The sequence below is a fragment of the Procambarus clarkii genome, chromosome 85 (genome assembly GCF_040958095.1).
Source record: "Procambarus clarkii isolate CNS0578487 chromosome 85, FALCON_Pclarkii_2.0, whole genome shotgun sequence".
NCBI lineage: Eukaryota > Metazoa > Arthropoda > Malacostraca > Decapoda > Cambaridae > Procambarus > Procambarus clarkii.
The window spans coordinates 9,475,830-9,499,711 of NC_091234.1; the positions used below are offsets into that span (position 1 = coordinate 9,475,830).

A 23,882-nucleotide genomic window follows, 5' to 3' on the forward strand; every position below is an offset into this window, starting at 1 on the left:
CTACTACCATTTGTATTTTTACAGTGCTTGTCATAAGAGTTATTATTGTTCTAGCAACCACATTGTGGCCAGTGAATCCTGACTGCTATCACGCAGATGTTAGTCTTCTTGATCCAGGTCTTGTATATGCTTGTAAATATATTGCACATTATATATATTGTACATTGGTCTTGTAAATATATTGTATATTTCGAAAAAAAAAAAAAAAAAAAAAAAAAAAGAGAAAAAAAAAAAAATTATCTATCTTGAAATTCAATTGTGGTTGTTAGGTCAAAACTTTGTTCTATTAATGTAATAATTGTTTAATTTTGTATGGTTTTCAAGCACATGCCATTGACACATGTTAATAATTTTGTTTAGGCAATACCTTGAGTTGTATTGTTCATATCTGATCAGTAGACATACACATGTTCTTAATACTCTGATTTAATCAAAGCATTGTTACCATGATTTTCACCTATTATGATGAATTTTTTTTTGGTGCATATATGCCGAGTTGTTTGTATTACGCACACCTGATCTTCTTTCAATGTTTTATTATGCAAATTTCACATGTAAGCCATTATTGTATGCCACCGAGGTCCTTTCAGTATCATTGTAACTATATAGCTAGCCAGAGCTTGTCGACAAGGGACGTCGACTTGGTAGCGTGTCCGAGCGGTGTTATACTCAAATTCTGTCAGTTGAAATGTAACCAATCACAGGCGAGTAGGCCTCTGACGTCATGCCAGACAGAGGAGCATCAGGCATGCTCCCAGCAGCCTCTGTTATCCTCACAGACCCAGAGTAGGTGGACCTCGGCTGGCCAGTTATACACCTGTTTGCCTCACTCAATAAATATATACAGAAGCGACTACTGTGTCTACATTCAACCCGAACAAGGCAAACGAATATGGCTCCTGATGGTAGTGTGGCTCCTACTGGTAGTGTGATGGTTCTTGCTGGTAGTGTAGTTGCTCCTGCTGCTAGTGTGGCTCCTGCAGGTAGTGTGACGGCTCCTGCAGGTAGTGTGGTGGATCCTGCTGGTAGTGTGGCCTCTGCTGGTAGTGTGACTCCTACTGGTAGTGTGGCTCCTGCTGGTAGTGTGGCTCCTGCTAGTAGTGTGGCTCCTTCTGGCAGTGTGGCTCCTGCTTGTAGTGTGGTGGTTCCTGCTGGTAGTGTGGCTCATGCTGGTAGTGTGGCTCCTGCTAGTAGTGGGGCTCTTGCTGGAAGTGTGGTGGCTCCTGCTGGTAGTGTGGCTCCTGATGGAAGTGTGACGGCTCCTTCTGGTAGTGTGGTGGATCCTGCTGGTAGTGTGGATCCTGCTGGTAGTGTGGCTCCTGCTGGTAGAGTGACTCCTGCTGGTAGTGTGGCTCCTGCTGGTAGTGTGACTCCTACTGGTAGTTTGGCTCCTGCTGGTAGTGTGGCTCCTGCTGGTAGTGTGGGTCCTGCTGGTAGTGTGGCTCCTGCTGGTAGTGTGGGTCCTGCTGGTATTGTGGCTCCTGCTGGTAGTGTGGGTCCTGCTGGTAGTGTGGCTCCTGCTTGTAGTGTGGTGTCTCCTGCTGGTAGTGTGGCTCATGCTGGTAGTGTGGCTCCTGCTAGTAGTGTGGGTCTTGCTGGAAGTGTGGTTGCTCCTGCTGGTAGTGTGGCTCCTGATAGTAGTGTGATGGCTCCTTCTGGTAGTGTGGTGGATCCTGCTGGTAGTTTGGATCCTGCTGGTAGTGTGGCTCCTGCTGGAAGTGTGGTGGATCCTGCTGGTAGTGTAACTGCTGCTGGTAGTGTAACTCCTGCTGGTAGTGTGGCTCCTACTGGTAGTGTGGTGGCTCCTGCTGGTAGTGTAGTGGCTCCTTCTGTTAGTGTGGCTCCTGCTGGTAATGTGGTGGCTCCTGCTGGTAGTGTGGTGGCTCCTGCTAGTAGTGTGATGGCTCCTGCTGGTAGTGGGCCTCCTGCTGGTAGTGTGGTGGCACCTGCTGGTAGTGTAGTGGCTCCTGCTGGTAGTGTCGCTCCTGCTGGTAGTGTGGTGGCTCCTGCTGGTAGTGTGGCTCCTGCTGGTAATGTGGTGGCTCCTGCTGGAAGTGTGGTGGCTCCTGCTGGTAATGTGGCTGTTGCTGGTAGTGTGGCTCCTGCTGGTATTGTGGTGGCTCCTGCTGGTAGTGTAGCTCCTGCTGGTAATGTGGTGGCTCCTGCTGGTAGTGTGGTACGTGGCTTCTGCTGGTAAGGTGGTGGCTCCTGCTGGAAGTGAGGTGGCTCCTCCTTGTAATGTGGCTCCTGCTGGTAGTGTGGTGGCTCCTGCTGGCAGTGTGGTGGCTCCTGCTGGTAGTGTGGCTCCTGCTGGTAATGTGGTGGCTCCTGCTGGAAGTGTGGTGGCTCCTGCTGGTAGTGTGGTGGCTCCTGCTGGTAATGTGGTGGCTCTTGCTTGTAGTGTGGTGGCTCCTGCTGCTAGTGTGGTGACTCCTGCTAGTAGTGGGGCTCCTGCTGGTAACGTGGTAGCTCCTGCTGGTAGTGTGGTGGCTCCTGCTGGTAGTATGGTGGCTCCTTCTTGTAGTGTGGTGGCTCCTGCTGGTAGTGTGGCTCGTGCTGGTAGTGTGGTGGCTCCTGCTGGTAGTGTCGCTCCTGCTGGTAGTGTGGTGGCTCCTGCTGGTAGTGTGGCTCCTGCTGGTAATGTGGTGGCTCCTGCTGGAAGTGTGGGGGCTCCTGCTGGTAATGTGGCTCTTGCTGGTAGTGTGGCTCCTGCTGGTAGTGTGGTGGCTCCTGCTGGTAGTGTGGTGGCTCCTGCTGGTAGTGTAGCTCCTGCTGGTAATGTGGTGGCTGCTGCTGGTAGTGTGGTGGCTTCTGCTGGTAATGTGGTGGCTCCTGCTGGAAGTATGGTGGCTCCTGCTGGTAATGTGGCTCCTGCTGGTAGTGTGGCTCCTGCTGGGAGTGTGGTGGCTCCTGCTGGCAGTGTGGTGGCTCCTGCTGGTAGTGTGGCTCCTGCTGGTAATGTGGTGGCTCCTGCTGGTAGTGTGGCTCCTGCTGGTAGTGTGGTGGCTCCTGCTGGTAATGTGGTGGCTCCTGCTTGTAGTGTGGTGGCTCCTGCTGCTAGTTTGGTGGCTCCTGCTGGTAGTGTGGCTCCTGCTGGTAGTGTGGTGGCTCCTGCTGGTAGTGTGGTGGCTCCTGCTGGTAGTATGGTGGCTCCTTCCTGTAGTGTGGTGGCTCCTGCTGGTAGTGTGGCTATTGCTCGTAGTGTGGTGGCTCCAGATGGTAGTGTGGTGGCTCCTGCTGGCAGTGTGGTGGCTCCTGCTGGTAGTGTGGTGGCTAATGCTGGTAATGTTGCTCCTGTTGGTAGTGTGGTGGCTCCTGCTGGTAGTGTGGCTCCTGCTAGTAGTGTGGGGTTTCTTGCTGGTAGTGTGGTGGCTCCTGCTGGTAGTGTGGTGGCTCCTGCTGGTAGTGTGGTGACTCTTGCTGGTAGTGTGGTCCCTGCTGGTAGTGTGGTGGCTTCTGCTGTTAGTATGGCTCCTGCTGGTAGTGTGGTGGCTCTTGCTGATCGTGTGGTGGCTCCTGCTGGTAGTGTAGCTCCTGCTGGTGGAGTGGTGGCTCCTGCTGGTAGTGTAGTGGCTCCTGCTGGTAGCGTGGCTCCTGCTGGTAGTGTGGCTCCTGCTGGTAGTGTGATGGCTCCTGCTTGTAGTGTGGTGGCTCCTGCTAGTAGTGTGGCTCCTGCTGGTAATGTGGCTCTTGCTGGTAGTGTGGAGGCTCTTCCTGGTAGTGTGGCTCCTGCTGGTAGTGCGATGGCTCCTGCTGGTAGTGTGGTAGATCCTGCTGGTAGTGTGGCTCCTGCTGGTAGTGTGGCTCCTGCTGGTAGTGTGACTCCTACTGGTAGTGTGACTCCTACTGGTAGTGTGGCTCCTGCTGGTAGTGTGGCTCCTGCTGGTAGTGTGGCTCCTATTGGTAGTGTGATGGCTCATGCTGGTAGTGTGGTGGCTCCTGCTGGTAGTGTGGCTCCTGCTGGTAGTGTGGCTCCTGCTGGTAGTGTGGCTCATGTTGGTAGTGTGGTGGCTCCTACTGGTAGTGTGGCACCTGCTGGTAGTGTGGCTTCTGCTGTTAGTGTGACTCCTACTGGTAGTGTAATGGCTCCTGCTGGTAGTGTGGTGGATCCTGCTGGTAGTGTGACTCCTGCTGGTAGTGTGGCTACTGCTGGTAGTGTGGTGGCTCTTGCTGATAGTGTGGTGGCTCCTGCTAATAGTGTGGCTCCTGCTGGTAGTGTGGTGGCTCCTGCTGGTAGTGTAGTGGCTCCTGCTGGTAATGTGGCTCCTGCTGGTAGTGTGGCTCCTACTGGAAGTGTGGCTCCAGCTGGTAGCGGATGGCTCCTGCTGGTAGTGAGGTGGCTCCTGCTGGTAGTGTGGCTCCTGCTGGTAGTGTGGCTCCTGCTTTTAGTGTGGCTCCTGCTGGTAGTGTGGCTCTTGCTGGTAGTATGGTGGCTCTTGCAGGTAGTGTGGCTCCTGCTGGTAGTGTGATGTCTCCTGCTGGTAGTGTGGTAGATCCTGCTGGTAGTGTGGCTCCTGCTGATAGTGTGGTGGCTCCTGCTGGTAGTGTGGCTCCTGCTGGTAATGTGGTGGCTCCTGCTGATAGTGTGGTGGCTCCTGCTGGTAGTGTGGCTCCTGATGGTAGTGTGGTGGCTTCTGCTGGTAATGTGGTGGCTCCTGATGGTAGTGTGGTGGCTCCTGCTGGTAGTGTGGATCCTGCTGGTAGTGTGGTGGCTCTTGCTGCTAATATGGTGGCTCCTGCTGGTAGTGTGGTTCCTGCTGGTAGTGTGGCTCCTGCTGGTAGTTTGGCTCCTGCTGGTAGTGTGCTGGCTCCTGCTGGTAATGTGGTGGCTTCTGCTGGTAGTGTGGCTCCTGCTGGTAGTGCGGTGGCTCCTGCTGGTATTGTGGTGGCTCCTGCTGGTAGTATGGTGGCTTCTGCTGGTAGTGTGGCTCCTGCTTGTAGTGTGGCTCCTGCTGGTAGTGTGGCTCCTACTGGTAGTGTGGTGGCTCCTGCTGGTAGTGTGGCCCATGCTCGTAGTGTGGTGGCTCCTGCTGGTAATGTAGTGGCTTTTTCTGGTAGTGTGGCTCCTGCTGGTAGTGTCGTGGCTTCTGTTGGTAGTGTGGCTCCTGCTGGTAATGTGGTGGCTTCGGCTGGTAGTGTGGTGGCTCCTACTGATAGTGTAACTCCTACTGGTAGTGTGGCTCCTGCTGGTAGTGTGGCTCCTGCTGGTAGTGTGGCTCCTGCTGGTAGTGTGGCTTCTATTGGTAGTGTGATGGCTCCTGCTGGTAGTGTGGTGGCTCCTGCTGGTAGTGTGGCTCTTGCTGGTAGTGTGGCTCCTGCTGGTAGTGTGGCTCATGTTGGTAGTGTGGTGGCTCCTGCTGGTAGTGTGGCTCCTGCTGGTAGTGTGGCTCCTGCTGTTAGTGTGACTCCTACTGGTTGTGTGATGGCTCCTGCTGGTAGTGTGGTGGATCCTGCTGGTATTGTGGCTCCTGCTGGTAGTGTTGCTCCTGCTGGTAGTGTGGCTTCTGCTGGTAGTGTGGTGGCTCTTGCTGATAGTGTGGTGGCTCCTGCTGGTAGTGTGGCTTCTGCTGGTAGTGTGGTGGCTCCTGCTGGTAGTGTAGTGGCTCCTGCTGGTAATGTGGCTCTTGCTGGTAGTGTGGCTTCTACTGCTAGTGTGGCTCCTGCTGGTAGCGGATGGCTCCTCCTGGTAGTGTGGTGGCTCCTGCTGGTAGTGTGGCTTCTGCTGGTAGTGTGGCTCCTGCTTTTAGTGTGGCTCCTGCTGGTAGTGTGGCTCCTGCTGGTAGTGTGGTGGCTCCTGCTGGTAGTGTGGCTCCTGCTGGTAATGTGGTGGCTCCTGCTGGTAATGTGGTGGCTCCTGCTGGTAGTGTGGTGGCTCCTGCTGGTAGTGAGGATCCTGATGGTAGTGTGGTGGCTTCTGCTGGTAATGTGGTGGCTCCTGATGGTAGTGTGGTGGCTCCTGCTGGTAGTGTGGATCCTGCTGGTAGTGTGGTGGCTCTTGCTGCTAATATGGTGGCTCCTGCTGGTAGTGTGGTTCCTGCTGGTAGTGTGGCTCCTGCTGGTAGTTTGGCTCCTGCTGGTAGTGTGCTGGCTCCTGCTGGTAATATGGTGGCTTCTGCTGGTAGTGTGGCTCCTGCTGGTAGTGCGGTGGCTCCTGCTGGTATTGTGGTGGCTCCTGCTGGTAGTATGGTGGCTTTTGCTGGTAGTGTGGCTCCTGCTTGTAGTGTGGCTCCTGCTGGTAGTGTGGCTCCTACTGGTAGTGTGGTGGCTCCTGCTGGTAGTGTGGCCCATGCTCGTAGTGTGGTGGCTCCTGCTGGTAATGTAGTGGCTTTTTCTGGTAGTGTGGCTCCTGCTGGTAGTGTCGTAACTACTGTTGGTAGTGTGGCTCCTGCTGGTAATGTGGTGGCTTCGGCTGGTAGTGTGGTGGCTCCTACTGATAGTGTAACTCCTACTGGTAGTGTGGCTCCTGCTGGTAGTGTGGCTCCTGCTGGTAGTGTGGCTCCTGCTGGTAGTGTGGCTTCTATTGGTAGTGTGATGGCTCCTGCAGGTAGTGTGGTGGCTCCTGCTGGTAGTGTGGCTCTTGCTGGTAGTGTGGCTCCTGCTGGTAGTGTGGCTCATGTTGGTAGTGTGGTGGCTCCTGCTGGTAGTGTGGCTCCTGCTGGTAGTGTGGCTCCTGCTGTTAGTGTGACTCCTACTGGTAGTGTGATGGCTCCTGCTGGTAGTGTGGTGGATCCTGCTGGTATTGTGGCTCCTGCTGGTAGTGTTGCTCCTGCTGGTAGTGTGGCTTCTGCTGGTAGTGTGGTGGCTCTTGCTGATAGTGTGGTGGCTCCTGCTGGTAGTGTGGCTTCTGCTGGTAGTGTGGTGGCTCCTGCTGGTAGTGTAGTGGCTCCTGCTGGTAATGTGGCTCTTGCTGGTAGTGTGGCTTCTACTGCTAGTGTGGCTCCTGCTGGTAGCGGATGGCTCCTCCTGGTAGTGTGTTGGCTCCTGCTGGTAGTGTGGCTTCTGCTGGTAGTGTGGCTCCTGCTTTTAGTGTGGCTCCTGCTGGTAGTGTGGCTCCTGCTGGTAGTGTGGTGGCTCCTGCTGGTAGTGTGGCTCCTGCTGGTAATGTGGTGGCTCCTGCTGGTAGTGTGGTGGCTCCTGCTGGTAGTGTGGCTCCTGATGGTAGTGTGGTGGCTTCTGCTGGTAATGTGGTGGCTCCTGATGGTAGTGTGGTGGCTCCTGCTGGTAGTGTGACTCCTGCTGGTAGTGTGGTGGCTCCTGCTGCTAATATGGAGGCTCCTGCTGGTTGTGTGGCTCCTGCTGGTAATGTGGCTCCTGCTGGTAGTTTGGCTCCTGCTGGTAGTGTGCTGGCTCCTGCTGGTAATGTGGTGGTTTCTGCTGGAAGTGTGGCTCCTGCTGGTAGTGCGGTGGCTCCTGCTGGTATTGTGGTGGCTCCTGCTGGTAGTATGGTGGCTTCTGCTGGTAGTGTGACTCCTGCTTGTAGTGTGGCTCCTGCTATTAGTGTGGCTCCTACTGGTAGTGTGGTGGCTCCTGCTGGTAGTGTGGCCCATGCTCGTAGTGTGGTGGCTCCTGCTGGTAGTGTAGTGGCTTTTTCTGGTAGTGTGGCTCCTGCTGGTAGTGTGGTGGCTCCTGCTGGTAGTAAGTCTCCTTCTGGTAATGTGGTGGCTTCTGCTGGTAGTGTGGTGGCTCCTGCTTGTAGTATAGCTCCTGCTGGTAGTGTGGCTCCTGCTAGTAGTGTTGCTCCTGCTGGTAGTGTGGTGGCTCCTGCTGGTAGTGTGGTGGCTCTTGCTGGTAGTGTGGTGGCTCCTGCTGGTAGTGTAGCTCCTGCTAGTAGTGTGGTGGCTCCGGCTGGTAGTATGGATCCTGCTGGTAATGTGGTGGCTCCTGCTGGTAGTGTGGCTCCTGCTGGTAATGTGGTGGCTCCTGCTGGTAGTGTGGCTCCTGCTGGTAGTGTGGTGGCTCCTGCTGGTAGTGTGGCTCTTGCTGGTAATGTGGTGGCTCCTGCTGGTAGTGTGGTGGAATCCTGCTAGTAGTGTGGCTCCTGCTGGTAGTGTTGCTCCTGCTATTAGTGTCACGGCTCCTGCTGGTAGTGTGGTGGATCCTGCTGGTAGTGTGGCTCCTGCTGGTACTGTGGCTCCTGCTGGTAGTGTGGCTCCTGCTGGTAGTGTGACTCCTACTGGTAGTGTGGCTCCTGCTGGTAGTGTGGTTCCTGCTGGTAGTGTGGCTCCAATTGGTAGTGTGATGGCTCTTGCTTGTTGTGTGGTGGCTCCTGCTGGTAGTGTGGCTCATGCTGGTAGTGTGGCTCCTGATGGTAGTGTGGCTCTTGCTGGAAGTGTGGTTGCTCCTGCTGGTAGTGTGGCTCCTGCTGGTAGTGTGATGGCTCCTTCTGGTAGTGTGGTGGCTCCTGCTTGTAGTGTGGCTCCTGCTGGTAGTGTGGCTCCTGCTGGTAGTGTGACTCCTAATCGTAGTGTGGCTCCTGCTGGTAGTGTGACTCCTGCTGGTATTGTAACTCCTGCTGGTAGTGTGGCTCCTGCTGGTAGTGTGGCTCCTGCTGGGAGTTTGGCTCCGGCTGGTAGTGTGCTGGCTCCTGCTGGTAATGTGGTGGCTTCTGCTGGTAGTGTGATGGCTCCTGCTGGTAGTGTGGTGGCTCCTGCTGGTAGTGTGGCTCTTGCTGGTAGTGTGGCTCCTGCTGGTAGTGTGGCTCATGTTGGTAGTGTGGTGGCTCCTGCTGGTAGTGTGGCTCCTGCTGGTAGTGTGGCTCCTGCTGTTAGTGTGACTCCTACTGGTAGTGTGATGGCTCCTGCTGGTAGTGTGGTGGCTCCTGCTGGTAGTGTGGTGGCTCCTGCTGGTAGTGTGGCTCCTGCTGGTAATGTGGTGGCTCCTGCTGGTAGTGTGGTGGCTCCTGCTGGTAGTGTGGCTCCTGATGGTAGTGTGGTGCCTTCTGCTGGTAATGTGGTGGCTCCTGATGGTAGTGTGGTGGCTCCTGCTGGTAGTGTGACTCCTGCTGGTAGTGTGGTGGCTCCTGCTGCTAATATGGTGGCTCCTGCTGGTTGTGTGGCTCCTGCTGGTAGTGTGGCTCCTGCTGATAGTTTGGCTCCTGCTGGTAGTGTGCTGGCTCCTGCTGGTAATGTGGTGGCTTCTGCTGGTAGTGTGGCTCCTGCTGGTAGTGCGGTGGCTCCTGCTGGTATTGTGGTGGCTCCTGCTGGTAGTATGGCGCTTCTGCTGGTAGTGTGGCTCCTGCTTGTAGTGTGGCTCCTGCTATTAGTGTGGCTCCTACTGGTTGTGTGGTCGCTCCTGCTGGTAGTGTGGCCCATGCTCGTAGTGTGGTGGCTCCTGCTGGTAGTGTAGTGGCTTTTTCTGGTAGTGTGGCTCCTGCTGGTAGTGTGGTGGCTCCTGCTTGTAGTATGGCTCCTGCTGGTAGTGTGGCTCCTGCTAGTAGTGTTGCTCCTGCTGGTAGTGTGGTGGCTCCTGCTGGTAGTGTGGTGGCTCTTGCTGGTAGTGTGGTGGCTCCTGCTGGTAGTGTAGCTCCTGCTAGTAGTGTGGTGGCTCCGGCTGGTAGTATGGATTCTGCTGGTAATGTGGTGGCTCCTGCTGGTAGTGTGGCTCCTGCTGGTAATGTGGTGGCTCCTGCTGGTAGTGTGGCTCCTGCTGGTAGTGTGGTGGCTCCTGCTGGTAGTGTGGCTCTTGCTGGTAATGTGGTGGCTCCTGCTGGTAGTGTGGTGGACTCCTGCTAGTAGTGTGGCTCCTGCTGGTAGTGTTGCTCCTGCTATTAGTGTCACGGCTCCTGCTGATAGTGTGGTGGATCCTGCTGGTAGTGTGGCTCCTGCTGGTACTGTGGCTCCTGCTGGTAGTGTGGCTCCTGCTGGTAGTGTGACTCCTACTGGTAGTGTGGCTCCTGCTGGTAGTGTAGTTCCTGCTGGTAGTGTAGTTCCTGCTGGAAGTGTGGCTCCAATTGGTAGTGTGATGGCTCTTGCTTGTAGTGTGGTGGCTCCTGCTGGTAGTGTGGCTCATGCTGGTAGTGTGGCTCCTGATGGTAGTGTGGCTCTTGCTGGAAGTGTGGTTGCTCCTGCTGGTAGTGTGGCTCCTGCTGGTAGTGTGATGGCTCCTTCTGGTAGTGTGGTGGATCCTGCTTGTAGTGTGGCTCCTGCTGGTAGTGTGGCTCCTGCTGGTAGTGTGACTCCTAATCGTAGTGTGGCTCCTGCTGGTAGTGTGACTCCTGCTGGTAGTGTAACTCCTGCTGGTAGTGTGGCTCCTGCTGGTAGTGTGGCTCCTGCTGGGAGTTTGGCTCCGGCTGGTAGTGTGCTGGCTCCTGCTGGTAATGTGGTGGCTTCTGCTGGTAGTGTGGTGGCACCTGCTGGTAGTGTGGTGGCTCCTGCTGGTAGTGTGGTGGCTCTTGCTGGTAGTGTGGTGGCTCCTGCTGGTTGTGTGGCTCCTGCTGGTAGTGTGGTGGCTTATTAGGCAAATCATGCCATGCATAGTAGGCCGAGTACGAGGTTCTGGCTACTAGGTACATATATATATATATATATATATATATTTATATATATATATATATATATATATATATATATATATATGCAGGATAACCACATGTGAAATATATATATGTATATATATATATATATATATATATATATATATATATATATATATATATATATATATATATATATATATATATATATAAGCCTATACTTGCATAAACCACAAGTGAAGATAAACAATCTTTGGACAACACCCACCAGTGGGACTCGAACCCAGAAAGCACAACTACCTTCCAGTAGCTGGCATAACTAGTATGCTTTAACCCACTACGCCATCAGACCTTACAAGAAGTAGATAGTTCGAGATATATATCTCAAACATCTCTACCTCCCGAAGGCACCAGATGAGTGAGGGGTCAGTCTGCATTTTTCGTCAAGCCACTGTCAATGTGAGAGAACTCGTGTCCAGCTTATAAGCCTATACTTGCATAAACCACAAGTGAAGATAAACAATCTTTGGACAACACCCACCAGTGGGACTCGAACCCAGAAAGCACAACTACCTTCCAGTAGCTGGCATAACTAGTATGCTTTAACCCACTACGCCATCAGACCTTACAAGAAGTAGATAGTTCGAGATATATATCTCAAACATCTCTACCTCCCGAAGGCACCAGATGAGTGAGGGGTCAGTCTGCATTTTTCGTCAAGCCACTGTCAATGTGAGAGAACTCGTGTCCAGCTTATAAGCCTATACTTGCATAAACCACAAGTGAAGATAAACAATCTTTGGACAACACCCACCAGTGGGACTCGAACCCAGAAAGCACAACTACCTTCCAGTTTGGACAACACCCACCCAGAGTCCCACTGGTGGGTGTTGTCCAAAGATTGTTTATCTTCACTTGTGGTTTATGCAAGTATAGGCTTATAAGCTGGACACGAGTTCTCTCACATTGACAGTGGCTTGACGAAAAATGCAGACTGACCCCTCACTCATCTGGTGCCTTCGGGAGGTAGAGATGTTTGAGATATATATCTCGAACTATCTACTTCTTGTAAGGTCTGATGGCGTAGTGGGTTAAAGCATACTAGTTATGCCAGCTACTGGAAGGTAGTTGTGCTTTCTGGGTTCGAGTCCCACTGGTGGGTGTTGTCCAAAGATTGTATATATATATGCAATTGATCATGAAACAATGATCATTTGTATGGGGAAAATCCACAGAGAAATGGGAAAGGAAGATGAACGTTTCGGCTGATCAAAGCAGTTGTCAACACCAGACTGACCAAAAGAAACAAAGGTAGGGTACAGGCCAACAACCAGAGCCTGACCAAACCATCCCCAGGGAGAGAATTACCCAGAAACAGGAATAAATTAGCTTAGAATAGTGAAAAGAATAAAGGGGTCAGAAAATAGGGATGAAAGATTCAAGGCAAAGAAAGCCTCACTGAACACACAATATATAAATATAATATTGTAATGAGATATAGGAACCCTTCATTTCCCATTTCTCTGTGGATTTTTCGCATATATATATATATATATATATATATATATATATATATATATATATATATATATATATATATATATATATATATATATATATATATATGTCGTACCTAGTAGCCAGAACGCACTTTTCAGCCTACTTAATAAGCCAAGTTTTCCTGAATTAATATATTTTCTCTAATTTTTTTCTCATGAAATGATAAAGCTACCCATTTCATTATGTATGAGGTCAATTTTTTTATATTGGAGTTAAAATTAACGTAGATATATGACCAAACCGAACCAACCCTACCTAACCTAACCTAACCTATCTTTATAGGTTAGGTTCGGTTAGGTAGCCGAAAAAGTTAGGTTAGGTTAGGTAGGTTAGGTAGTCAAAAAAACATTATTTCATGAAAACTTGGCTTATTAGGCAAATCGGGCCTTGCAAAATAGGCTGAGAAGTGCGTTCTGGCTATTAGGTACGACATATATATATATATATATATATATATATATATATATATATATATATATATATATATATATATATATGTCGTACCTAGTAGCCAGAACTCACTTCTCAGCCTACTATGCAAGGCCCGATTTGCCTAATAAGCCTAGTTTTCGTGAATTAATGTTTTTTCGACTACCTAACCTACCTAACCTAACCTAACCTAACATTTTCGGCTACCTAACCTAACCTAACCAATAAAGATAGGTTAGATTAGGTTAGGTAGGGTTGGTTAGGTTCGGTCATATATCTACGTTAATTTTAACTCCAATAAAAAAAAATTGACCTCATACATAATGAAATGGGTAGCTTTATCATTTCATAAGAAAAAAATTAGAGAAAATATATTAATTCAGTAAAACTTGGCTTATTAGGCAAATCGGGCCTTGCATAGTAGGCTGAGAAGTGAGTTCTGGCTACTAGGTACGACATATATATATATATATATATATATATATATGTCGTACCTAGTAGCCAGAACGCACTTCTCGGCCTACTATGCAAGGCCCGATTTGCCTAATAAGCCAAGTTTTCCTGAATTAATATATTTTCTCTAATTTTTTTCTTATGAAATAATAAAGCTACCCATTTCATTATGTATGAGGTAAAAAAAAAATTATTTGAGTTAAAATTAACGTAGATATATGACCGAACCTAACCAACCCTACCTAACCTAACCTAACCTATCTTTATAGGGTTGGTTAGGTTAGGTAGCCGAAAAAGTTAGGTTAGGTTAGGTTAGGTAGGTTAGGTACTCGAAAAACAATTAATTCATGAAAACTTGGCTTATTAGGCAAATCGGGCCTTGCATAGTAGGCTGAGAAGTGCGTTCTGGCTACTAGGTACGATATATATATATATATATATATATATATATATATATATATATATATATATATATATATATATATATATATATATATATAAATATATATATATATATATATATATATATATATATATATATATATATATATATATATATATATATAACTGAAAACTCACACCCCAGAAGTGACTCGAACCCATACTCCCAGGAGCAACGCAACTGGTATGTACAAGACGCCTTAATCCACTTGACCATCACGACCGGACAAAATGAGGTGATAGCCTAAGCTATTTGAACCACCCCACCGCCGGCACTCGGATAGTAATCTTGGGCATAGCATTTTACCAAATCACCTCATTCTTTGGGGCACACGTGAGGAACACAAATGCGAACAAGCCTGAATGGTCCCCAGGACAATATGCAACTGAAAACTCACACCCCAGAAGTGACTCGAACCCATTCTCCCAGGAGCAACGCAACTGGTATGTACAAGACGCCTTAATCCACTTGACCATCACGACCGGATAAAATGAGGTGATAGCCTAAGCTATTTGAACCACCCCACCGCCGGCACTCGGATAGTAATCTTGGGCATAGCATTTTACCAAATCACCTCATTCTTTGGGGCACACGTGAGGAACACAAATGCGAACAAGCCTGAATGGTCCCCAGGACAATATGCAACTGAAAACTCACACCCCAGAAGTGACTCGAACCCATACTCGCAGGAGCAACGCAACTGGTATGTACAAGACGCCTTAATCCACTTGACCATCACGACCGGACAAAATGAGGTGATAGCCTAAGCTATTTGAACCACCCCACCGCCGGCACTCGGATAGTAATCTTGGGCATAGCATTTTACCAAATCACCTCATTCTTTGGGGCACACGTGAGGAACACAAATGCGAACAAGCCTGAATGGTCCCCAGGACAATATGCAACTGAAAACTCACACCCCAGAAGTGACTCGAACCCATACTCCCAGGAGCAACGCAACTGGTATGTACAAGACGCCTTAATCCACTTGACCATCACGACCGGACAAAATGAGGTGATAGCCTAAGCTATTTGAACCACCCCACCGCCGGCACTCGGATAGTAATCTTGGGCATAGCATTTTACCAAATCACCTCATTCTTTGGGGCACACGTGAGGAACACAAATGCGAACAAGCCTGAATGGTCCCCAGGACAATATGCAACTGAAAACTCACACCCCAGAAGTGACTCGAACCCATACTCCCAGGAGCAACGCAACTGGTATGTACAAGACGCCTTAATCCACTTGACCATCACGACCGGACAAAATGAGGTGATAGCCTAAGCTATTTGAACCACCCCACCGCCGGCACTCGGATAGTAATCTTGGGCATAGCATTTTACCAAATCACCTCATTCTTTGGGGCACACGTGAGGAACACAAATGCGAACAAGCCTGAATGGTCCCCAGGACAATATGCAACTGAAAACTCACACCCCAGAAGTGACTCGAACCCATACTCCCAGGAGCAACGCAACTGGTATGTACAAGACGCCTAAATCCACTTGACCATCACGACCGGATAAAATGAGGTGATAGCCTAAGCTATTTGAACCACCCCACCGCCGGCACTCGGATAGTAATCTTGGGCATAGCATTTTACCAAATCACCTCATTCTTTGGGGCACACGTGAGGAACACAAATGCGAACAAGCCTGAATGGTCCCCAGGACAATATGCAACTGAAAACTCACACCCCAGAAGTGACTCGAACCCATACTCCCAGGAGCAACGCAACTGGTATGTACAAGACGCCTTAATCCACTTGACCATCACGACCGGACAAAATGAGGTGATAGCCTAAGCTATTTGAACCACCCCACCGCCGGCACTCGGATAGTAATCTTGGGCATAGCATTTTACCAAATCACCTCATTCTTTGGGGCACACGTGAGGAACACAAATGCGAACAAGCCTGAATGGTCCCCAGGACAATATGCAACTGAAAACTCACACCCCAGAAGTGACTCGAACCCATACTCCCAGGAGCAACGCAACTGGTATGTACAAGACGCCTTAATCCACTTGACCATCACGACCGGATAAAATGAGGTGATAGCCTAAGCTATTTGAACCACCCCACCGCCGGCACTCGGATAGTAATCTTGGGCATAGCATTTTACCAAATCACCTCATTCTTTGGGGCACACGTGAGGAACACAAATGCGAACAAGCCTGAATGGTCCCCAGGACAATATGCAACTGAAAACTCACACCCCAGAAGTGACTCGAACCCATACTCGCAGGAGCAACGCAACTGGTATGTACAAGACGCCTTAATCCACTTGACCATCACGACCGGACAAAATGAGGTGATAGCCTAAGCTATTTGAACCACCCCACCGCCGGCACTCGGATAGTAATCTTGGGCATAGCATTTTACCAAATCACCTCATTCTTTGGGGCACACGTGAGGAACACAAATGCGAACAAGCCTGAATGGTCCCCAGGACAATATGCAACTGAAAACTCACACCCCAGAAGTGACTCGAACCCATACTCCCAGGAGCAACGCAACTGGTATGTACAAGACGCCTTAATCCACTTGACCATCACGACCGGACAAAATGAGGTGATAGCCTAAGCTATTTGAACCACCCCACCGCCGGCACTCGGATAGTAATCTTGGGCATAGCATTTTACCAAATCACCTCATTCTTTGGGGCACACGTGAGGAACACAAATGCGAACAAGCCTGAATGGTCCCCAGGACAATATGCAACTGAAAACTCACACCCCAGAAGTGACTCGAACCCATACTCCCAGGAGCAACGCAACTGGTATGTACAAGACGCCTTAATCCACTTGACCATCACGACCGGACAAAATGAGGTGATAGCCTAAGCTATTTGAACCACCCCACCGCCGACACTCGGATAGTAATCTTGGGCATAGCATTTTACCAAATCACCTCATTCTTTGGGGCACACGTGAGGAACACAAATGCGAACAAGCCTGAATGGTCCCCAGGACAATATGCAACTGAAAACTCACACCCCAGAAGTGACTCGAACCCATACTCCCAGGAGCAACGCAACTGGTATGTACAAGACGCCTTAATCCACTTGACCATCACGACCGGACAAAATGAGGTGATAGCCTAAGCTATTTGAACCACCCCACCGCCGGCACTCGGATAGTAATCTTGGGCATAGCATTTTACCAAATCACCTCATTCTTTGGGGCACACGTGAGGAACACAAATGCGAACAAGCCTGAATGGTCCCCAGGACAATATGCAACTGAAAACTCACACCCCAGAAGTGACTCGAACCCATACTCCCAGGAGCAACGCAACTGGTATGTACAAGACGCCTTAATCCACTTGACCATCACGACCGGACAAAATGAGGTGATAGCCTAAGCTATTTGAACCACCCCACCGCCGGCACTCGGATAGTAATCTTGGGCATAGCATTTTACCAAATCACCTCATTCTTTGGGGCACACGTGAGGAACACAAATGCGAACAAGCCTGAATGGTCCCCAGGACAATATGCAACTGAAAACTCACACCCCAGAAGTGACTCGAACCCATACTCCCAGGAGCAACGCAACTGGTATGTACAAGACGCCTTAATCCACTTGACCATCACGACCGGACAAAATGAGGTGATAGCCTAAGCTATTTGAACCACCCCACCGCCGGCACTCGGATAGTAATCTTGGGTATAGCATTTTACCAAATCACCTCATTCTTTGGGGCACACGTGAGGAACACAAATGCGAACAAGCCTGAATGGTCCCCAGGACAATATGCAACTGAAAACTCACACCCCAGAAGTGACTCGAACCCATACTCCCAGGAGCAACGCAACTGGGATGTACAAGACGCCTTAATCCACTTGACCATCACGACCGGACAAAATGAGGTGATAGCCTAAGCTATTTGAACCACCCCACCGCCGGCACTCGGATAGTAATCTTGGGCATAGCATTTTACCAAATCACCTCATTCTTTGGGGCACACGTGAGGAACACAAATGCGAACAAGCCTGAATGGTCCCCAGGACAATATGCAACTGAAAACTCACACCCCAGAAGTGACTCGAACCCATACTCCCAGGAGCAACGCAACTGGTATGTACAAGACGCCTTAATCCACTTGACCATCACGACCGGACAAAATGAGGTGATAGCCTAAGCTATTTGAACCACCCCACCGCCGGCACTCGGATAGTAATCTTGGGCATAGCATTTTACCAAATCACCTCATTCTTTGGGGCACACGTGAGGAACACAAATGCGAACAAGCCTGAATGGTCCCCAGGACAATATGCAACTGAAAACTCACACCCCAGAAGTGACTCGAACCCATACTCCCAGGAGCAACGCAACTGGTATGTACAAGACGCCTTAATCCACTTGACCATCATGACCGGACAAAATGAGGTGATAGCCTAAGCTATTTGAACCACCCCACAGCCGGCACTCGGATAGTAATCTTGGGCATAGCATTTTACCAAATCACCTCATTCTTTGGGGCACACGTGAGGAACACAAATGCGAACAAGCCTGAATGGTCCCCAGGACAATATGCAACTGAAAACTCACACCCCAGAAGTGACTCGAACCCATACTCCCAGGAGCAACGCAACTGGTATGTACAAGACGCCTTAATCCACTTGACCATCATGACCGGACAAAATGAGGTGATAGCCTAAGCTATTTGAACCACCCCACCGCCGGCACTCGGATAGTAATCTTGGGCATAGCATTTTACCAAATCACCTCATTCTTTGGGGCACACGTGAGGAACACAAATGCGAACAAGCCTGAATGGTCCCCAGGACAATATGCAACTGAAAACTCACACCCCAGAAGTGACTCGAACCCATACTCCCAGGAGCAACGCAACTGGTATGTACAAGACGCCTTAATCCACTTGACCATCATGACCGGACAAAATGAGGTGATAGCCTAAGCTATTTGAACCACCCCACCGCCGGCACTCGGATAGTAATCTTGTACATACCAGTTGTGTTGCTCCTGGGAGTATGGGTTCGAGTCACTTCTGGGGTGTGAGTTTTCAGTTGCATATTGTCCTGGGGACCATTCAGGCTTGTTCGCATTTGTGTTCCTCACGTGTGCCCCAAAGAATGAGGTGATTTGGTAAAATGCTATGCCCAAGATTACTATCCGAGTGCCGGCGGTGGGGTGGTTCAAATAGCTTAGGCTATCACCTCATTTTGTCCGGTCGTGATGGTCAAGTGGATTAAGGCGTCTTGTACATACCAGTTGCGTTGCTCCTGGGAGTATGGGTTCGAGTCACTTCTGGGGTGTGAGTTTTCAGTTGCATATTGTCCTGGGGATCATTCAGGCTTGTTCGCATTTGTGTTCCTCACGTGTGCCCCAAAGAATGAGGTGATTTGGTAAAATGCTATGCCCAAGATTACTATCCGAGTGCCGGCGGTGGGGTGGTTCAAATAGCTTAGGCTATCACCTCATTTTGTCCGGTCGTGATGGTCAAGTGGATTAAGGCGTCTTGTACATACCAGTTGCGTTGCTCCTGGGAGTATGGGTTCGAGTCACTTCTGGGGTGTGAGTTTTCAGTTGCATATTGTCGTGGGACCATTCAGGCTTGTTCGCATTTGTGTTCCTCACGTGTGCCCCAAAGAATGAGGTGATTTGGTAAAATGCTATGCCCAAGATTACTATCCGAGTGCCGGCGGTGGGGTGGTTCAAATAGCTTAGGCTATCACCTCATTTTGTCCGGTCGTGATGGTCAAGTGGATTAAGGCGTCTTGTACATACCAGTTGCGTTGCTCCTGGGAGTATGGGTTCGAGTCACTTCTGGGGTGTGAGTTTTCAGTTGCATATTGTCCTGGGGACCATTCAGGCTTGTTCGCATTTGTATTCCTCACGTGTGCCCCAAAGAAGGAGGTGATTTGGTAAAATGCTATGCCCAAGATTACTATCCGAGTGCCGGCGGTGGGGTGGTTCAAATAGCTTAGGCTATCACCTCATTTTGTCCGGTCGTGATGGTCAAGTGGATTAAGGCGTCTTGTACATACCAGTTGCGTTGCTCCTGGGAGTATGGGTTCGAGTCACTTCTGGGGTGTGAGTTTTCAGTTGCATATTGTCCTGGGGACCATTCAGGCTTGTTCGCATTTGTGTTCCTCACGTGTGCCCCAAAGAATGAGGTGATTTGGTAAAATGCTACGCCCAAGATTACTATCCGAGTGCCGGCGGTGGGGTGGTTCAAATAGCTTAGGCTATCACCTCATTTTTTCCGGTCGTGATGGTCAAGTGGATTAAGGCGTCTTGTACATACCAGTTGCGTTGCTCCTGGGAGTATGGGTTCGAGTCACTTCTGGGGTGTGAGTTTTCAGTTGCATATTGTCCTGGGGACCATTCAGGCTTGTTCGCATTTGTGTTCCTCACGTGTGCCCCAAAGAATGAGGTGATTTGGTAAAATGCTATGCCCAAGATTACTATCCGAGTGCCGGCGGTGGGGTGGTTCAAATAGCTTAGGCTATCACCTCATTTTGTCCGGTCGTGATGGTCAAGTGGATTAAGGCGTCTTGTACATACCAGTTGCGTTTCTCCTGGGAGTATGGGTTCGAGTCACTTCTGGGGTGTGAGTTTTCAGTTGCATATTGTCCTGGGGACCATTCAGGCTTGTTCGCATTTCTGTTCCTCACGTGTGCCCCAAAGAATGAGGTGATTTGGTAAAATGCTATGCCCAAGATTACTATCAGAGTGCCGGCGGTGGGGTGGTTCAAATAGCTTAGGCTATCACCTCATTTTGTCCGGTCGTGATGGTCAAGTGGATTAAGGCGTCTTGTACATACCAGTTGCGTTGCTCCTGGGAGTATGGGTTCGAGTCACTTCTGGGGTGTGAGTTTTCAGTTGCATATTGTCCTGGGGACCATTCAGGCTTGTTCGCATTTGTGTTCCTCACGTGTGCCCCAAAGAATGAGGTGATTTGGTAAAATGCTATGCCCAAGATTACTATCCGAGTGCCGGCGGTGGGGTTGTTCAAATAGCTTAGGCTATCACCTCATTTTGTCCGGTCGTGATGGTCAAGTGGATTAAGGCGTCTTGTACATACCAGTTGCGTTGCTCCTGGGAGTATGGGTTCGAGTCACTTCTGGGGTGTGAGTTTTCAGTTGCATATTGTCCTGGGGACCATTCAGGCTTGTTCGCATATATATATATATATATATATATATATATATATATATATATATATATATATATATATATCAGGGTTGCCTCAGGGTTGGTTGTATGAATGTCAGGCAAAACAACCTTTATTTGCTCTATTATGTGCTGGTTGGTGGAGGTTATTTCGCACTTGGAAGGGTTCAGGGAAGGTTTGCATATATATATATATATATATATATATATATATATATATATATATATATATATATATATATGCAAACCTTCCCTGAACCCTTCCAAGTGCGAAATAACCTCCACCAACCAGCACATAATAGAGCAAATAAAGGTTGTTTTGCCTGACATTCATACAACCAACCCTGAGGACAGCACACTACTAGGTGCTTCTCTTGGAAGGAATGCCATCGACGGGATCCTCGGTAATAAGATCACTGACCTGAAGAGGATGAACGAGAGGATTGAAGACATCGATGCTCATGATGCACTTTACCTCATCACCAGATGCTTGTCCCTTCCCAGGCTGACCTACTTTCTAAGATGTTCGAAATCTTTCAACAGTATTAAATTAGAAGAGTATGACAGCTTGCTGAAATCAACAGTAGAAAAAGCCCTCAATCTTTCCCTCAGCGACTCACAGTGGAAACAGGCCTCCCTTCCTGTCAGACTCGGGGGCCTTGGCGTGCGCACAGCAACACAAATTGCTGTACCAGCGTTCCTGTCCTCTTCAGTGGTGTCTGACAACCTGGTGAAGGAAATCCTACCTGAGCACCTAGTTCAACAGGCAGGGGTGCATGATCCCAGCTTCACAGACAGCACAATCAAATGGGTCTCTCTCGCAGGACCAGCACCCCAACCACCGCCTTCTGAAGCCCATAAGCAATCCAGCTGGGATCGCCCTATTGCCGACCAAGAAGCTGCAACTTTGCAAGAAGCTGCGACGACACCACATGACACTGCCCGACTTAGAGCTGTAGCAGCTCCCTATGCAGGTGATTTCCTATTAGCAACCCCAATGTCAGCAACCGGCACCCGTCTCACACCGCAGGCCCTCCGAATTGCCGTGGCTCTCCGCGTAGCTGCCCCAATCCACGCCGAATACAGGTGTATTTGCGGCGAGGCAGAGGCCGACAGATATGGACGGCATGGCCTTCTTTGCCAAAGGACGGGAAGATGGCATGCAAGACACGGCGAGGTTAATGACATTATTAAGAGAAGCCTTACCACAGCCGGTTGTCCAGTAGAGAGAGAGCCCCGTTACCTAATGTCCCGCAACTCTGATAAGCCTGTCGGTCGCCCAGACGGAATTATGGTGAACCCCTGGAAGAATGGTAGACAGTTGGTGTGGGACTATACTTGCGTTTCAACTTTAGCCAATACCTATGTTGACTTCAGTGCTACACAAGCAGGAGGAGCTGCCAATCACCGGGAAGCGGCCAAGTCACGTAAATACAGAGACCTTGAGCACCACTACAATTTTGTCCCCATTGCCAAAGAGACACTTGGTGCCTGGGGTAAAAGTGCTTCTAGCTTTTTAAAGGAGTTGGGGTCAAAGCTAATCGAAACAACTAGAGACCCTAGAGCTGCCAGTTTTCTTTTTCAGCGCCTTTTTGTGGCAATCCAGAGAGGAAATGTTCACTGCATCCATGGTTCCTGCCCGCCATATGAGGAGCTGGAGGAGCTATTCAACTTGTGACAAGCAGCCTTGTACCCTGCATGTAATCAATATTGTAACTTTTTTTGTGTAATGACATTTTCAAATAAAGTTAGATAAATATACACACTTAACAAAAGAATATATATATATATATATATATATATATATATATATATATATATATATATATATATTTATATATATATATATATATATATTTATATATATATATATATATATATATATATATATATATATATATATATATATATATATATATATATATATATGAGATAAGGCTAAGGTCTAAGGAGATAAGGCCTAAATGATAAGGCGTCTTGTACATACCAGTTGCGTTGCTTCTGGGAGTATGGGTTCGAGTCACTTCTGGGGTGTGAGTTTTCAGTTAGTTATATATATATATATATATATATACCTATGTATATATATATATATGTCGTACCTAGTAGCCAGAACGCACTTCTCAGCCTACTATGCAAGGCCCAAATTGCCTAATAAGCCAAGTTTTCATGAATTAATATATTTTTTCTAATTTTTTTCTTATGAAATGATAAAGCTACCCATTTCATTATGTATGAGGTCACTTTTTTTTATTGGAGTTAAAATTAACGTAGATATATGACCGAACCTAACCAACCCTACCTAACCTAACCTAACCTATCTTTATAGGTTAGGTTTGGTTAGGTAGCCGAAAAAGTTAGGTTAGGTTAGGTTAGGTAGGTTAGGTAGTCGAAAAACAATTAATTCATGAAAACTTGGCTTATTAGGCAAATCGGGCCTTGCATAGTAGGCTGAGAAGTGAGTTCTGGCTACTAGGTACGACATATATATATATATATATATATATATTGTGATGGTAACGCGTTGGTGTTCGGCTGTTCAAAGCTAGGGGTATGGCCTCGTCACATAGTATAAAAAAAAATAGAAAATCTGGAACTTCGTCTGTGGTAAGGTAAGGAGAAGACACACAAAACACAAGTAAATTTTAACAATGGAATTTTAATTACGTTAAATAAATCAAAACATGAATAAAATGGACTTACAAATTCGTATAATAAAATCAATCAAAATAATAAGAATAATTAAATGACAATGAAAAGTTACGTTAAGACAAGTGAGCAAAATAACAAGAAGTGCAATATACAAGTAAATGAGAGGTGCGGGAATATCGGCTTTAAGCTATCACCTCTCTTAGTACACGTACGCCAAAGCTTACGTCTAGCAGGGAGAAGTGTTAACTGTGTGAAAGCACTGAATATTCTGAGGACTGAGGTCGTGGCGGCCCCAGACATCAAGTAGTATGGTGGGCGAGTGCAGTTGCAGCCAGACCGGCGACCAATCAGCGAGGAGCCGGCAGCAAGACGGGTATTTGGCGGTTTGAGTCTGAGCAGGTGTCCCTGGCTGCATACGTTTTGCTCTCTGGCAAACCTTGCTGGTGTTGTTGTCGTTGTTGGACATTTCTTCCATAGTAGTTTTATATAGATGTAACGACGTATTTGTGGAGGGAAGAGCAGGCTCAATCCCTTGAAGGAGATTATCGTCACAACTCTCCCCCGAAGCCTGCGGTTCTGGAAGAAGTACGTCGTTATGTGGTGGAGTAATGGATGGAGTCGCTTCTACTTCATAAACTCTGGAGAGGGCATCGGCTATGGTGTTGTCAGAACCCTTGATATAGCGGATCTCCAGGTTGAAATCTTGTAAATACAGAGCCCATCGTAGAA

The 23,882-nt window shown here is 48.8% G+C and overlaps 1 protein-coding gene across 1 annotated transcript in view; it reads left to right on the plus strand.

Moving 5' to 3' along the window:
- Nucleotides 1–892: 892 nt before the first annotated feature.
- Nucleotides 893–23,882, plus strand: part of LOC138358654 (uncharacterized) — a 40,969-nt gene continuing 17,979 nt past the window's right edge. Inside the window, exon 1 of the mRNA XM_069316720.1 lies at nt 893–1,718. Coding sequence (XP_069172821.1) covers nt 893–1,718 — 826 coding nt within the window. The remainder of the gene's footprint in view (nt 1,719–23,882) is intronic.